The 15,477-nt window shown below is 37.2% G+C and overlaps 2 protein-coding genes across 3 annotated transcripts in view; both read right to left on the bottom strand.

Moving 5' to 3' along the window:
- Positions 1-6,754, bottom strand: part of LOC107599225 (rho GTPase-activating protein 35-like) — a 12,385-nt gene extending 5,631 nt beyond the window's left edge. The window contains exons 1-4 of the mRNA XM_016290759.1: positions 6,745-6,754; positions 6,353-6,408; positions 2,184-4,373; positions 1,278-2,069 (exon numbers count right to left, since the gene is read on the bottom strand). Coding sequence (XP_016146245.1) covers positions 1,278-2,069; positions 2,184-4,373; positions 6,353-6,408; positions 6,745-6,754 — 3,048 coding nt within the window. The remainder of the gene's footprint in view (positions 1-1,277; positions 2,070-2,183; positions 4,374-6,352; positions 6,409-6,744) is intronic.
- An 886-nt stretch (positions 6,755-7,640) lies between these two features.
- tmprss13b (transmembrane serine protease 13b) lies at positions 7,641-14,816 on the bottom strand. Of its 2 annotated transcripts, XM_016290764.1 has the most exons (13): positions 14,665-14,807; positions 11,688-11,841; positions 11,405-11,518; positions 11,096-11,215; positions 10,888-11,014; positions 10,455-10,550; positions 9,764-9,807; positions 9,505-9,664; positions 9,169-9,338; positions 8,863-8,961; positions 8,626-8,768; positions 8,327-8,479; positions 7,641-8,179 (listed from the first exon to the last, which is right to left on the bottom strand). In XM_016290764.1, the coding sequence occupies exons 1-13, from the start codon at positions 14,677-14,679 to the stop codon at positions 8,165-8,167; spliced, it is 1,410 nt and encodes a 469-aa protein (XP_016146250.1). In that variant the 5' UTR covers positions 14,680-14,807; the 3' UTR covers positions 7,641-8,164. The 2 variants fall into 2 exon arrangements, with proteins under 2 accessions (XP_016146250.1, XP_016146251.1); XM_016290765.1 differs by lacking the exon at positions 7,641-8,179 and having other exon boundaries at positions 8,360-8,424; positions 14,665-14,816.
- Between the last annotated feature and the right edge of the window lie 661 nt (positions 14,817-15,477).

The raw sequence follows: 15,477 nt of genomic DNA, 5'->3' as shown, positions 1-15,477 counted from the left end.
TAAATGAATATTCCGAAGTGAAGTAAACTTCAACGGATTTCCCCTGCTCTGGGAGTAGGGAGCAATGGACCTTGTGTAGGGACCATGTCAATCGGAACACAGTTCATGCACGGAGCTCACTTCTAACGAGATGATGATCTGAATCAGGTGTGTTGACAAAAAGAGACGTGCAAAACATGCAGTTTTTTTTTTCACTTCCGAAAGCGGATGATGTCAGGAAACAGTGGTTGCAATTTACTTTTTAACTCTGTTCCTGAGCATTATAACCCCAATTTGCTATTGTGTGCTGCGCATTTTACTGAGGACAGCTTCCACATCACGAGTGAGAAGTGCCGGATTCGCCAAAAGCTTTTGTTGAAAGACGGAGCAAGGGGGCGGGGCAGTACTGAAACACCGTCTAAGCTGTTCACCAATCACAACGCACTGGGACAGCTAACCAATCACATCACATTTTGTTTTTCAGAACGCGGACCTTCATCAAACCCGGAACTAATCGAGCCGTTTGTACAAAATTATGTGAAAAATAATGCGTTTTTCGAACCACCAAGCATGAGAGCATGTTCTAGTACACCCCCAAAACAAAATCAAGACTTTGTAAAAGAGCATAATAGGACTCCTTTAACATGTACTAAACATGAGTGGAATTTGCACCGCAGCACCCCCACACCTTGATGCTCATGACAAGAATAGCATGAATAGTTATCTTTATTGAAGTGAATTAAGTTTAAATCGCCGTCATGCATGAATGAATGATATTTTTGCAATTTTACACATAATAATCCACGATGATAACATTACACAAAACTGAAATTGCACGTCAAAATAACACAGTCAATATTTTTGGAGAACCCCCAAAATTTCACAAATCACGTTTTCAGGGGAGCCCATGTCTTATTAAGGGGAGCCGAGCTCCCCCGTAGTTCGCACCCTGGCCCTGATGGTTAATTCCTTTTCAATTAGATATTTATTAAATATTTATTTGTGAAAAATACTTTGTCTTCTAAAGTATAAGTATGTTTATTCTACACAATTATTTTTAATCCATTTTCAAATTTCTTAAATATTAATTAAAACAAATAAAATTATATCAGCCATTGGCCACCCTGCTTTCCAAGATATCGGCATTGGCTGTCAAAAAACCCATATCAGTCGACCACTAGTTTTGACTCCTTAATGAAGCCTCCAATAACAGCAATTCAATTAAATATTACAATGTTAAAAACAGACGAGCATATGTTTTAAAAGCCATGTAAAATTAGTAAATAAATCAATCTTACTTTGCCTGGTCTGCGAAGACTTTTCAGTATGTTCCTTTTTTTGGGATCTTCTCCTTCTTCATTGAGTACGTCTGCCTTTAGTCCTGAAACATCATCATCTTTTGACCTTGAGAGCGTGCCAATCTCATCATCGCTACCAATGGAAAAACTAGTGCGGAAACTGCTGAACTTCCCCAGACGTTTGGAACGATCACGGTAGAGACGTGGCTTCACTCGTGCAGGGGAGAACTTGCGACGTCTCTCCAATGAACTGCCATCCCCTTCACTGTCTGAACCATTGCCTCCTCCATTAGAGTGGATCCGATTGGAATTGCGGATGGTAATAATTTTACCCTGTGTGCTGTCATGTGGCACAGAATATATGCTGTCCTCATAGCTGGGGCGGGGTTTAGAGACAGCATCCATTGGCTCAGCGTAGTCCGAAGGATCATAATCTCCTCCTAGAGGCCACGTCACATTGGATGTAAGGGAACGGCGATGGCTGACTGCATCCACATACGGATTAAAATTTGGTTTTCTAAGGTCAAATGTGACACTAGGTTTGGGTCTTACTTGTGGAGGAACTTTATTATTTAGCTTGTTCTCAAAGGTGCTAAGGTCAGAGATCACAGAGAATGTGTCACCTGAGTCCAGGTCAGGCAATTTGAATTTACCGTGAGAGGTGAGTGTGCCATCATGGTAAGGCGGGGAAGCTTCCATGTCTTCCTCAGAATCTAACAGCATTGTTACAGGGCTTGAGGAGCCACAGTGTGGCGAATACACATTCTCATTTGTGCTACTGGCTTCTGCAACGTAAGGCGGGGAAGCTTCCATGTCTTCCTCAGAATCTAACAGCATGGTTACAGGGCTTGAGGAGCCACAGTGTGGCGAATACACATTCTCATTTGTGCTACTGGCTTCTGCAATGTTTTCATACATATGACTGGCCTCAACAATAGTTCTCTTTTCTAATACCTCTGTGAAAAATTGTTCCAAAAGGTCTAGTTTGTGTAGTCCTCCAACAACTCCTCCAGTGCCACAGACAATACTGCAAAACCGTCCATCAAGTTCACGGGCCAGTTCTTCACCTTGGACTAGCAACTCATGAGCAGACTCAGAGTCCAGAAGCTCAGTCCGGGTTTCCCCCACTGCAAGCAGCTGAACTGGGACAATGTCCTGAACCTCACACAAAAAGGCACACAGGGTTTCAAAAGAAGCCTTGCGGCTAGCAGAGTATAAAGCAATGTAGCCATGCACCAGCCGACTCTTACGAGTGGCAAAACAAGCGTGGTATGACATTAGAGACAGTTCAATTGTATGCTTGTGACCACCAATTGTTTGTTCTAGCAGCACTGAAGTGCCACTTGTCTGAGGAGAGGTCGGCCTGCAATGCTGAGGAAGCAGGAATGGTGCAAGGAGTTGATCAATGTCATAGGAGTCTCCACACATTAGGCACATGACAATACGTAATTCAGCCTCTGGACTCTGATCCTGCTGTAATTCTCGAATACATGGAGGCAGTGGAGGTGCAGGTGGAGAATAGCTACGAAATGTAGATGTCCTCCTTGTTTCAAGTAGAACCTTCAAGACCTGATTGATCTGCTTTTCATTTACATTTCGCCCATAGCCAGTGCCTGGGGAGGCAGGTTCCAGGTAGTTACACTGCAGTTTTATGGCTGCCTGCTGACCCTGTGAGATTAATGCTTGAGCAGTCTCACCACCAATGTCACCCAGTCCTCCAACACCTCTTTTGGTTACTAGTAAGAGTGACAGGGGAAGCTGAGCCATATGGTTTTCCCTTCTGCCAAGTGTGGACTCTCGCAACTTCTCAATACTTTCAACAATGTATGATAAGGACTCTTTTGAATTGTACAAACACAGGCATCCATGGGGAGTAAATGTGGATGTATGAAATGAATTGACAGGAAGTCTAACATTACCCTCAATGGGCCGAAGGACAAGCTCATACATTCTACCTTCAAGCATATAATGATCGTCATTGGTACACAATGCCCGAATCTCATTGGCTAATTCTCTGGCAAGACCATCTTTGCCCAGTATAACAAGATTGATCCTATCTACCTTTCCATCAAACATATTGGACTTTCCAAAGGAAGGGTATTGTGCAGGGAAGCACAAAGCTAGTATTTGCTCAATTTTGTTGTCAACACAGTGTGGGCAGTTCGGACATGTTTCCTTCGTAGGGTGATACACAAAATGGATGTGTTTCAGCACTAAAGCATCCCTTTCGGCTTGTAATTTCTGAAGGGTTTTGAAGCGTTGTTCTTCACCTAACACTTCTTGAATTGCTCCCATCTTCTCTTTACTAGGTTTGGCATCTACCTCAAGTTCATAGAAGAGCTCAGAGTACTCCAGCAAAAGCTCCTGAAAATCCTCCTTTGCCCTGTCGATGATTGCTTTCTGGTGCCGGTTATAAATGTCCAAATATTCTGGCTCCTCAAGCCACTGGTAGAAGTCTTCATTCATGATGAAGCTTCGGGCCTCCTCCCAGGGTTTGCCAGGGGTAACGAAAGGTGATGATGCTAATTTTGCTTTGAACTCATGACGCATCTGGGCACGCTTGCATTCGTTGCGCAAGTGTTCAAGGTGTGCATCAAAGATTATTTCAGCAGCCGTGGTGTCTAGCACATCAAAGGGGATACGCTCATCCTCCATGTTGTCAAGATGTGGCGTTTCCTCCCATGGTGCATCATCCAGTACCACAAACCAATGATCAAAGTCTTTTTTAGACTCGAGGACTTTCTGGACCCCTGACCAACTCAAATGCTCAATTTCATCCAACTCGGACACTAAGCTACTCAAGGCGAGTGGAAGAGCGCTCAAGTATGCTTTGCGACGCCTTTCAATGTGTTCCTGTTTTAGCCTGTGAATGTGTTGTTGAAATAGCTTTTTAGCCTTACCCGTACCTTCTAAAAATACATACTCCTTGTATTCAGGTGAAGTCTGCATTCGTCGGCTAACGTTGGGCCATGTTTCATTGTGATTCTTCACAATGTGGTTCACTAACCACTCATAGCGGTCCTTTGCAGAAGCAATTAGTTGACTCTGGTGTTTCAGTGCCTCAAAGTAAGGTATGATCTTGGGCTTACCTCTTCCCTTATAAAAAGAAGAGGGAATTTCCCCCCCCCCCCCCCCCAGCAGTTAGGGTCAAACAGTTAACCTACATTTTCAAAGTATTTTATGAGCATGATCTAACAGCAAGCACATTTAAACAAATAAGAACTTGTGAATGGAATATTAACAGCATTTATTGATTTCTTTCTTTAACCATCTTTGTATTATTTCAAACACAATAGCACACCCACAGTTCTGTCATTTTCTCACTTATATGTCATTCCAAACCCATATGGCTGTCTTTTATCCGTGAAATGCAAAGGGGAAAATTTTAAATAATGTAGTTGATTGCTGTTTTCCATCCAATTACAATGAATGTGAACTGGAGCTTTCAAGCTTCAGAAAGGACAAAAAAGCACCATAAAAGCACCACAAGTGGCTGATGTGATGGGCTATTCCATGTCTTTTAAAGCCATTATTTGAAAAACAGACCGGAATTTAAGTTGTTTTACGTTGTTACTTTCATGTTACTTTTTTGCAGCTTGGCGGCCCCAGTCCTCATACACTTTCAATATACTGAAAAGAGTGGGCAGAATATTCTTAAATTCACCTAGTGTATTCCACAAAAGAAAACATTCTCACATAATTTTTTGGTGTATTAACTGTTATCTAAGGGCATTGTCACATACTGTATGCAGTTGTGGGAAACCAGTATTAACTGTATGCATATTGTAATTTAGACAACTAAATGGGTGATATTTAACATTTTTTAAAGAATGTATTCAGTAATCATTTATTTAATTTACTGAAAAAAAGAATTTAAAAATAATAGAAACAAGATTACTTTGACAATTCTTGCACTTTGCAGCAAAACAAAGGCACATACATTATTTACATTGTTGTATTGTTATGAATGCATAATACAGTATTAAAAAAATCTTTATTCATCACTTAATTAGTGCTGTACCAAATACAATAAATAACAACATTTTTGCGTTATTTGCGTTAAACTTTTAGCGTTTTCTACAGCTATTCCTGGACGATGTATTACTCCTGCTTACTTTTAGTGGTACAGTACCACACGAAGGAAATGTGTTGCTGGTGAATCCTCATGCAATATCTGGTGTTGTAGACTTAAAAACACAAATACAGACTCTGTCTGGCTACAGAGCTCAAAGTAGGCGATCCACAGTCGGGTCAGGTGCAGTCCAAGTGGGTGCTAACGACTCAGATATCTGAGTCTACCAGCTGTTTAGACTTACCTTCAACACAAACCAAGACACAACCTGATGTTCTGACTTCCCTGTACTTGCTGTAGCCTACTGAGTTGTTATACACTGAGAAATATATGGCTTGAATATACATCAAGCACGGTTGTGGTTGTATGTGCATGGCAAAATAAAGACATCCTACGCACACTCTTCAAGCAAAATACACATGTGAAGTTCTGAACCCTAAAAAAAGCAACTGCTAAAGTATTTCACTCCCAAAGCCTAGGCCCTGTTCTGCAGAAAAAAGTCAGTCATACAAGTGTGTAACAACATAAGGGCGAGTGAAAGATGACATCATTTAAATTTTTTTTGTGTGATATATATATATATATATATTTAAAGACATACTTAAAAGTTTAGTGCCTACACGGTCAGGTCTTTTAGTTTTTATAAGTACTGATTTTCAAAACATTATATAAAGTTGAATCAAACTTACCCACTCCCATCTTTAGCAGTGTTGCAGGATCTCAAAGCTTTCAGGGTTGATAATTGCAGAACTGTGATATATGTCTGTGAGGGTGTAAGTCAAAGAGGAGTTTGAATGTTTGCAGGGAGCTCCTTAAACTCTCTGATGGTGAAATTGTAACTGGTGGAGCGAATGACAAATCAGTGAGAGCTACAGGGAGGAGAGAAAGAGTGTGTGCTTCGTTTATATAACGACCTTCAAACCCTTCGCTCTGACCCGTCTTATCCAGTAAACCTTAAAACATGCGCATAAACAAGCCTTTGGGCCATTTCTTAATATCTAACCATTGAGCAGTGCTGAATGTGCCCTTGCAATAAGCTGACAAGGTCATTAAAGCTCACTGAGAAACAAGCAGACCAGAGACAGATTTAATCTTTGAAGGCCAGATAATCTGATATAAGATAAATAAATAACAGCAAAATACAAAAATTATATACACACATTGTGTAATGCACACTTTTTGTAATGTTAATACATTTTAAATTATGTTAATAAATTACAGTGAGACTGTTCGTTTATCTGTTAGTTCTATTTCATTGGGTAGTTAAAAATTTATCTGTCATATCCTAAAGAACACATAAAAAAGTGTAGAACAAATACATAACTAATCACTTTAGTTTCATGTGGGTGTATTCGTAAATCTACAAAACATTATATAAAGTTGAATCAAACTTACCCACTCCCATCTTTAGCAGTGTTGCAGGATCTCAAAGCTTTCAGGGTTGATAATTGCAGAACTGTGATATATGTCTGTGAGGGTGTAAGTCAAAGAGGAGTTTGAATGTTTGCAGGGAGCTCCTTAAACTCTCTGATGGTGAAATTGTAACTGGTGGAGCGAATGACAAATCAGTGAGAGCTACAGGGAGGAGAGAAAGAGTGTGTGCTTCGTTTATATAACGACCTTCAAACCCTTCGCTCTGACCCGTCTTATCCAGTAAACCTTAAAACATGCGCATAAACAAGCCTTTGGGCCATTTCTTAATATCTAACCATTGAGCAGTGCTGAATGTGCCCTTGCAATAAGCTGACAAGGTCATTAAAGCTCACTGAGAAACAAGCAGACCAGAGACAGATTTAATCTTTGAAGGCCAGATAATCTGATATAAGATAAATAAATAACTCATGATGCAAAATACAAAAATTATATACACACATTGTGTAATGCACACTTTTTGTAATGTTAATACATTTTAAATTATGTTAATAAATTACAGTGAGACTGTTCATTTATCTGTTAGTTCTATTTCATTGGGTAGTTAAAAATTTATCTGTCATATCCTAAAGAACACATAAAAAAGTGTAGAACAAATACATAACTAATCACTTTAGTTTCATGTGGGTGTATTCGTAAATCTAACAGATTGCTTCAGTAGTTTTTTCTTGTTTTCAAATAAGAACAATCAGATGTGAGTTTTCTCTCTCTCTCTCACTTTAATAAGTTGGAAAATAAATCTATCAGCCTGTAAAAAAAAAAGACCAAGTGGGGAATTCTTTCTAAAGTTAATGATTATGAATAAGTTAAAATATCCCGCCAACTTTCACCTTTTAGATGGAAAAGAAATTGTCTTCAAGAACAGTAATACAGTTTTATTTTTCAGCAAAAATCTAAAATAAAACAATTACTTTACTCTCAGAGTGAAAGTGACTTCAGTTCAATATGTTGCTCCACTGTATTCAGTTTATAATATTATTGAAACTCTTTACATGTAACATGTATTGCTAGGAAATAGTAGTTCCTCCTCAATAGTAGATCTGCTCAGTACATATAATACACAATAGGCTATAAAGTGCATTTAGACAGAATTGGACAGCTTAAATGTCCTGGCATTTTCTTCAAGATAGATTCAGTACTGTAATCCATGTTTTTATTTAAGAACATTAGTATTCCCCAAATAAAAGATTTTACAGACACATTTACATCTTCCTTATTTAAATAATGAATTCAAAATTTTACATAAATATATATTTACTGCAAAAGTGCATGTCACTGTGTGCTCCGTCATTTAAAAAAATGAGAAAACTTATATCAGTACATAAAAATGTTTACACAGCAGAGCAGAACGTGAAGATTTGTTCTTCATTGTTGTAGTAGAAGGTCATGGTCGCTCTTGCTGTAATTAAGGAAATGGAGCCAGAAAGACACAAGGATAGAAAAAAGAGAATGATAAGAGACTGTTTGTAAAGGAAATATAAGTATGTTAACTCATGATGAACAATATTATGTGTGTTTGCATGTAAAAATGCAAAAGTGTGTTTACCTGCATCTTGCCATATATCCACATTAAAAGTTGCCCTACGTCACTGTAGACCCCTGGACGGTTCAGCTTTCCACAGCCATCTCCCCAGCTTGTTACGCCTGTGAGATACCATTTGTCATCAACTTTACACACCAGTGGACCTCCACTGTCCCCCTGGAGAGAGAGGGAGATTGAAAAAGAAGAAATAATACTGAATGAACTAAAAGCATATTAGACAGTACAAAGTTCAAACTGCAATATAATATTGTACCAAAAGGTGACAGCATTTCTAAGCTTTTGAATATGAGAACATGTCTAACCTGACAGGAGTCTCTCTCTCCCTTAAGATCTCCTGCACACTGCATGTTCTCAGTGATATGTCCGCCGTAAACAGTAGGTGAGTTACACACAGCTGAGGCTATCAGGTTTACTGCAACCTCCATCAAACGAGTGGAACTACTATCTGCAAACACACATGCAAAGGCCAGCGTTATTAATACATAAATCAATACATCCAAACTCAACAAAATACATTGGCCTACATATACATTACATACCAGCCCCTTGCTTGGTAACTCCGAAACCTGTGGTCCAGCACTGTTTGGTAGCAGGAAACATCTGGCCAAACACAGGCAGGCAGACAGGCTGTATATTACCTTTTAACAGTATTTACAAAACGTGTCAGTGGTCAGAAGTGCCTCTTTGATTTATATATTGATGGTACTGTAATTTAGACAGTGCTGTGTATGGTTAATAGCTAAGGTTATGTCAGTTAAGCTATGATTTGCATAAAAGGTTATGTATTATACGTCACATGAGTACTTATGTATTCATAATTCGTATGTGTGAGTGTATAAACTTACTGGCAGGTTTACTGAGTTTTAGTAAGGCAATATCATTGTTTTTTGTCGCTGGGTCATAATTCTTGTGTAAAATGATTTGCTTTACATTATATGGGCTGGGAAGCTGGAGCTGGGACACCAAACCAATATACACTCTCCAGTTACTAGGCAACTGTGAGCCTAGTGTTTCTCTAAGAAAGGGAGAAAAAAGCAAAGTCATTCATCTATTCATCCAGCCATGCTTTTTGCATATTGTTTGCTAATGTATTCATTAAACTTAATTAGGATTACCGGCCATGATATTGTTTCCAACATGTAGACTAGTCATCAAATCTGTCTAATGTAATGTATACTGACTTGGGGAAGCAGTGAGCAGCGGTAATGATGAAGTCTGGAGCCACTAGAGTTCCTCCACATGAGTGAGACCCTTGGAAATGCAGACTGGCCTGCCATGGCCACTGACCGTCAGCAGCCACATTTCCGCCTATGATCCTCGATCCTGGTGGCTTTCCACACTCTAAACAGAGAAAGAATAGGAGGGAAAGTAAGAGAGTGTTTAGACTTAGATAGCATTATCATGCAGCAATAACATGTAGCAACAGTGTAAGGTACTCACTGCTGCACTTCAGGGACACAGTCTGCTGACCAGGACAGGACGTACTACAATTAAAACAACATTGTTACACACACACACACACACACACACACACACACACACAATGAGACCAAGAGTTATTTCTGTTTTCGTGTTTCTTCACACCTTTCTGCATCTAAATATACTGCATCATTATACATTTTCATACTCATTGCCATGTCTACAGTGATTTTTTTATTGAACTTTTTTAAATATTTAAATTAATATAAAATGCAATATTTGATTGCAGTTTTAAATTGAATTTAATCGTTTACTGTTTACACTGACAGATGTATATTACAACACAATTTAGTGGCAATTCGTAACAATGTTTTGCTGATTTGCTGGCTAGTTTAAATAAATTTGTATGATCTTTGTATGATTGTTTTACCTTTTTTTGTATAATCTACTTATGCCCAAATGATGGTCATGTTTAGCTGCAGACCTTCATGCTTTTTGCATTTTGTAAGGCCACAGAATTATGTATTTAGCATTTAACATAGAATTACTGTAGATACACATCCACTGATTGCTATAGCTTCATCTGCTTTAGTTTTTTTTGTGTGTAGGTTAAATTATTATTATTTATTTATTTGTTTATTATATATATATATATATATATATAATTTATTCATTTATTGCTGTTTTTCAGCAGCAAATTTCTGGGTTTTACCTTGTATGAACGCTCGCCTGGATAGTGTTTGTAAACTGACTGTTCAAACTTTGAAAGGCGGATGAACTGGTATTCAAGACACCAACTTCATAACTCCTGTAAAGCACACAAACCGAAACACATATGAATACATTTCATACAGATGTTCTTAATATTGTTTGTTGTTTGTTTGCTTATGATTCAAGGCCATGACAGGTTTTATGGCTATCTTTTCTTTTTTGTGAACCCCCCCCCCCCAAAAAAAAAACGATCGACTTATGTATATATTTTTTTTTCATAAAACCTCCAAAACCAAGTAATCTCGAAATTACTGTAAAAAATAAATACAATTTAAAAGTCTTTTAAAAGTTGTGTTTAATATGTGCTTTTGTCTCAGATCACAATAATTATGTGTTTGTGTGTTTGTGTGTGTGTGTGTGTGTATTATACTTACTGTATGAAGCCAAGCTGTTGGCAGGTTTGGTCTGCTATGCTTTTATTCCAGCCCTGTGCACAGACTGGAAGGAAGCTTTTGTTCTTAGAAGTCATGACCTGCAATTCATTTGCTGTACCAAACCGCACTATAGAAACATTCAAATCAAATCAGTATATGATTTCCAACTGAAAAGAGATTTCATTATTGATATGTGATTGACACTGACCACAGCGAGATTCATCAATGCCTTGAGAACAGTCTCTCTTTCCATCACAGTCGACTGATGAAGGGGGGCACGTTTCTGTCTCCGTTTCTTTCTGAGCCCACAGTGACGGCCCATAGCGCACTGTGCAGGAGTCGAAAATAGAGTTAAAAGTGTACCTGTGAAAAGTCACTCTTCATAGAGGCTGCACCAAATGACACATTCAAATTTAGTAATAGTATACAAAATACAGTATTTAATGTCTGATTAAAAGTAGTAGGCAGAACAGCACAAATGTCGATAAATATTATTACATATAAAATATATGCTCACCTCCCATCCAGACGGCAATTACAACCAGCACAACTATAACAGCTGTACCACTCGACCCTCCACAGCAATACCTTTTGTTCCTGTGTGAGGGAGCTTGATCTCTCTGTGTTGGGACTGCAGAAAGAAAACAACAATAGCTATTGACACAAATACATAAATGCTAATAATTATTTAATACAGATACAAAGAATTGAATTATTTAATTATGATCCCTCAAATTATTTTAATGACCGTGTTTTTAAGACCTATGCGTGTATAGGTAGTGTGTGCTATTAAATATTACTTGTCTGTACAACACCAGGAGCAGGTGTTTGATGTATTGGCTGTGGTATGTAGTACGGCTGGACTTGGGTGGCTGACAATGTCTGAAGACTCGGATATGAAGGTGGAGGCGTGTTGTGATTCACCACAGAATCATATGAGGGAGGAGACTCAGTCTGTATTCATAAAATAAATGCAAGATGTTTATAAATCTATATTTCTATAAACACTGTTCACTCTCATCTGTCATCAAATTAAATTCACAGTAAACATATCTGTACTGTCAATCAGAGTTCAAATGAATTGTTCATACATTTACGATAAGTCTGATATTCAAGGCCCTGCTTAATGCAGTGGAGCTGCTTTTCTGTTTAACAAGGACAGAATTCACCTTAAAAGAAATTATTTGTCATATATTTGGTAAATATATTACCGTGTTATATTGTCATAATTTATATACAGTTATAATTTTAATATACACTATATTGACAAAAGTATTGGGACACCCCTTTCTAATGAATAGGTTTGACTACCTTAGTCATTTCCATGAGTACAAATCTTAATGTTAAAGCATATAATGATATTCTAGGGAATTGTGTGCTTCTAATTAGCAATAGTTTAGACAGGACCCTTTTCTATTTTAACATGACAATGTCTCTGTGTATAAGGCAAGGTTCAAAAAGAAATTATTAATTCAGTCAGTGTGGAAGAACTTGACTGGTCTGCAGAAAGCCAAGTCCTAATCCCAGCTGTACACCTCTGGTGTGACTTTAAATGCAGACCTTGAGCCAAAAACTCTGCATTTTAAGTCACACCAGAGGTGTTCAGCAGGTGTTCAGATTAGGGCATTCCTTTCTGCAGACCAGTCAAGTTCTTTGTACTCATGGAAATTACTAAAGTAGTCAAACCTGTTCATTAGAAAGGGGTGTCCCAATACTTTTGTCAATGTATTGTATATTCATTCATATACATTTCTGTCTAGATATAATACAAGCACCTCCTCACCATCAGCGGGCACAACTATTCTATTCTCTCAAATAAATTCTTCCAACAATGATAAAATTTTAGAACCTTATTCAAAAATTGTAATCTTGATTTTTGGTACATTCGAATGTGTCTGTGGTGCAAATCTGGACGGGGGAGTACCATGTGAGACACAAACCTGCTGATACACATCAGTCTACAACACACTGTTGAGCAAGGATGTGACTCTGGCTATGACTGCATGGGGATTTGGTAACAGGTGAAGGAAGATGGTGAAACCAAAATCCCCTTTACTTTTTTAGTCCTGCCTGACCAAATGTGTGATTCAAAGAACCTCCTTTTCCATATTCAAATAAGTGCCCATACTCACACCTGCTCTACAGACATACCGTACATATATAACAGAGATACCGTACATATATATATATATATATATATATATATATATATATATATATATATATATATATATTATAAAGACAGAAGCAAGATGTTGCATGGAGTTAACAGAGCATTTCAGACATCTTAGCCACTTAAATGCATTATATACATAGGCGCATTGTTTGCCTTTAATTTGAACAAATCTTGAATTTGTTGTAGTTTTTCATAATGAAGCGATTTTTTTATATATAACCCAGATATTATATCACCCATTAATCATTAACTGGTTTTCTAATAGCTGTGTACACTACACACAAAAGTAGCGTAGGACTATATTTATTTTGGTTCCATTATATACCAGATGACTGCTACCCTCCCCTAGTAAAAAAGTTATATATTTACAATACATTTATTTCATTCTAAATATAGTTCAAATCTATTAACATATTTACTGGCATGTTGCTTGAGACTTACTGATTTAAAAATTATATAAAAATGTATTTGGAGTACTACTTTCTTAAAATTAAGCCTAAAATGTGTTTTGTGTCACAATGTCACTATTGATGAGGATTGTATGATCTTTGAACAATATCAGTCTTTAAATGCCAGATATTTAAAGTGTACCTGGAGTACACTTGCAACAGGTCCACTTTAGCACAATCAAATATACTTCAGTATATCTTTAGTTGGACTTCAGCAATACTTCCGCACATTTAAAGTGCAAAAATAAAAAAAGTACAGAATTAGACTTTAAGTATACCAGTTTAGTATAACAACAGTACAATTGCATTGTATTTTTATTACGCAAATAAATATGTAAATCTATTTGTTGTATAATTAGCATGAAATAAAAGTATTTCAAATACATTTTAGTATATTTATTTTTCACTAGTGTCTTGCAATATACTAGAGTCTAGACTATTTAATTTTTTGCCATGCATAGTGTACTGAACCCAACAGGATGTAAGTTACAGTGACAGGCATTTATTGTAAATCTGACCAAATACAGATGATTTAAGTGGTTTATATTTGTTCCATTCTTAGATTTCACAAAAATCACGTTTGTAATAATTCTCAATGACCAACGTCCAGTAAATGACACTGTGAATTTTGATGTTAAACACAGTGTTTTTCTTTTCTTTTCTTTCTGAAAAAGAAAAAATCTGTAAGATTCAGAAACTGCCCTTCCTTCTTACGGCATGTTGCAGATCTTCTCTCTAACTGCATCCAGTTGGAACATGCTCTATATATTTCACACAGTGAATCATTCACTCAGTCACATGTAATATGCCTCATTTTTATAATTGTGTTACTTTTTTTAATAACCAAATGGTTACTAATTCTATTAAAATATTCTACCTAAGGAAGTTAGAATGTATACGTGTTAATAATTATTACAGGTAACTAAGGTAACTAGGACACAATACCAAGTCGACTGTAGTGTTACACACAAGCTGATGAGAAACAAAATGATGCTAATACATTGACAATAATATATTAACAAAATCACAAAACAAGAGTTGTATCAAAACTAACCACAAAAAGAACTGATCACACACTTGAAATACAATTGTTTGTTCTATATATCCATGTTTCTTTTGAGAACATTTCGTTGGGTATTAAAGTATTCATACCTGTCTGTGCTCCATTGATGAGTATCCGTTTAAAGAGATAAGGAAGACTCTACCTGTACCTAAGCTATGTATTTCTTTTCTGTCATGCACCTGCTGGTGGCACAGTACAACTATTACATCATCAGAGCAGGACAAACTCACCCTGTAGAAACTCATTTATCCCTCTCTCTCTCTTTCACCTGTTTAACTGGTTTAACAGGCAACCTTTTTAAACAGAGTTTCTTAACAACATGTCAATAGAAACATTGTAATGCAGATACACAAACACACTCTTAAAAATAAAGGTGCTTCAAAAGGTTCTTCAAGCGATGCCATAGAAGAACCATTTTTGGTTCCACAAAGAAGCATTCAGTCAAAGGCTCTTTAAAGAACCATCTCTTTCTTACCTTTTTGTAATCTGAAGAACCTTCTCTCGCCACAAAGAACCTTTTGTGAAACAGAAAGGTTCTTCAGATGTTTAGACAAAAAGGTTCTTCTATGGCATCGTGAAGCACCTTTATTTTTAAGAGTGAGAACAGAATTTTCCATCACAACAGAAATTGAGAAACTTTGAGAAATTGATTCCATCAGACTGTCATTCTATCACACAAGTATGTTTACACATATATCACATTTCACACAATATCCCACACAATTTGTGAATAAAGGCAAGATAGTCTGAGTGTTTTTGAATATATTTAGACTGACAGTACAAACATCAGTTATCACAGATTAATTGAAAGAAGGGAATAATGGACACACCTGCACACATACACATTAACACATTTCACAGAAAAAACACAATCATGTTTATAAACAGTGTCTCAAATTTCT

This window comes from Sinocyclocheilus grahami, unplaced genomic scaffold (genome assembly GCF_001515645.1).
Source record: "Sinocyclocheilus grahami isolate Dianchi unplaced genomic scaffold, SAMN03320097.WGS_v1.1 scaffold262.1, whole genome shotgun sequence".
Taxonomy (NCBI): domain Eukaryota; kingdom Metazoa; phylum Chordata; class Actinopteri; order Cypriniformes; family Cyprinidae; genus Sinocyclocheilus; species Sinocyclocheilus grahami.
The sequence above is the reverse complement of the archived record's forward strand: the minus strand, read 5'-3'. Positions and strand labels throughout refer to the sequence as shown.

Bases quoted from the DNA above. Each gene is read 5' to 3' on its own strand.
- tmprss13b (XM_016290764.1), bottom strand. The intron at 8,769-8,862 runs GTATGTAATGTA...GTGTGTTTGCAG, and splicing joins AGTTACCAAGCAAGGGGCTG to ATAGTAGTTCCACTCGTTTG. The intron at 8,480-8,625 runs GTTAGACATGTT...CTCTCTCTCCAG, and splicing joins GAGAGAGAGACTCCTGTCAG to GGGGACAGTGGAGGTCCACT.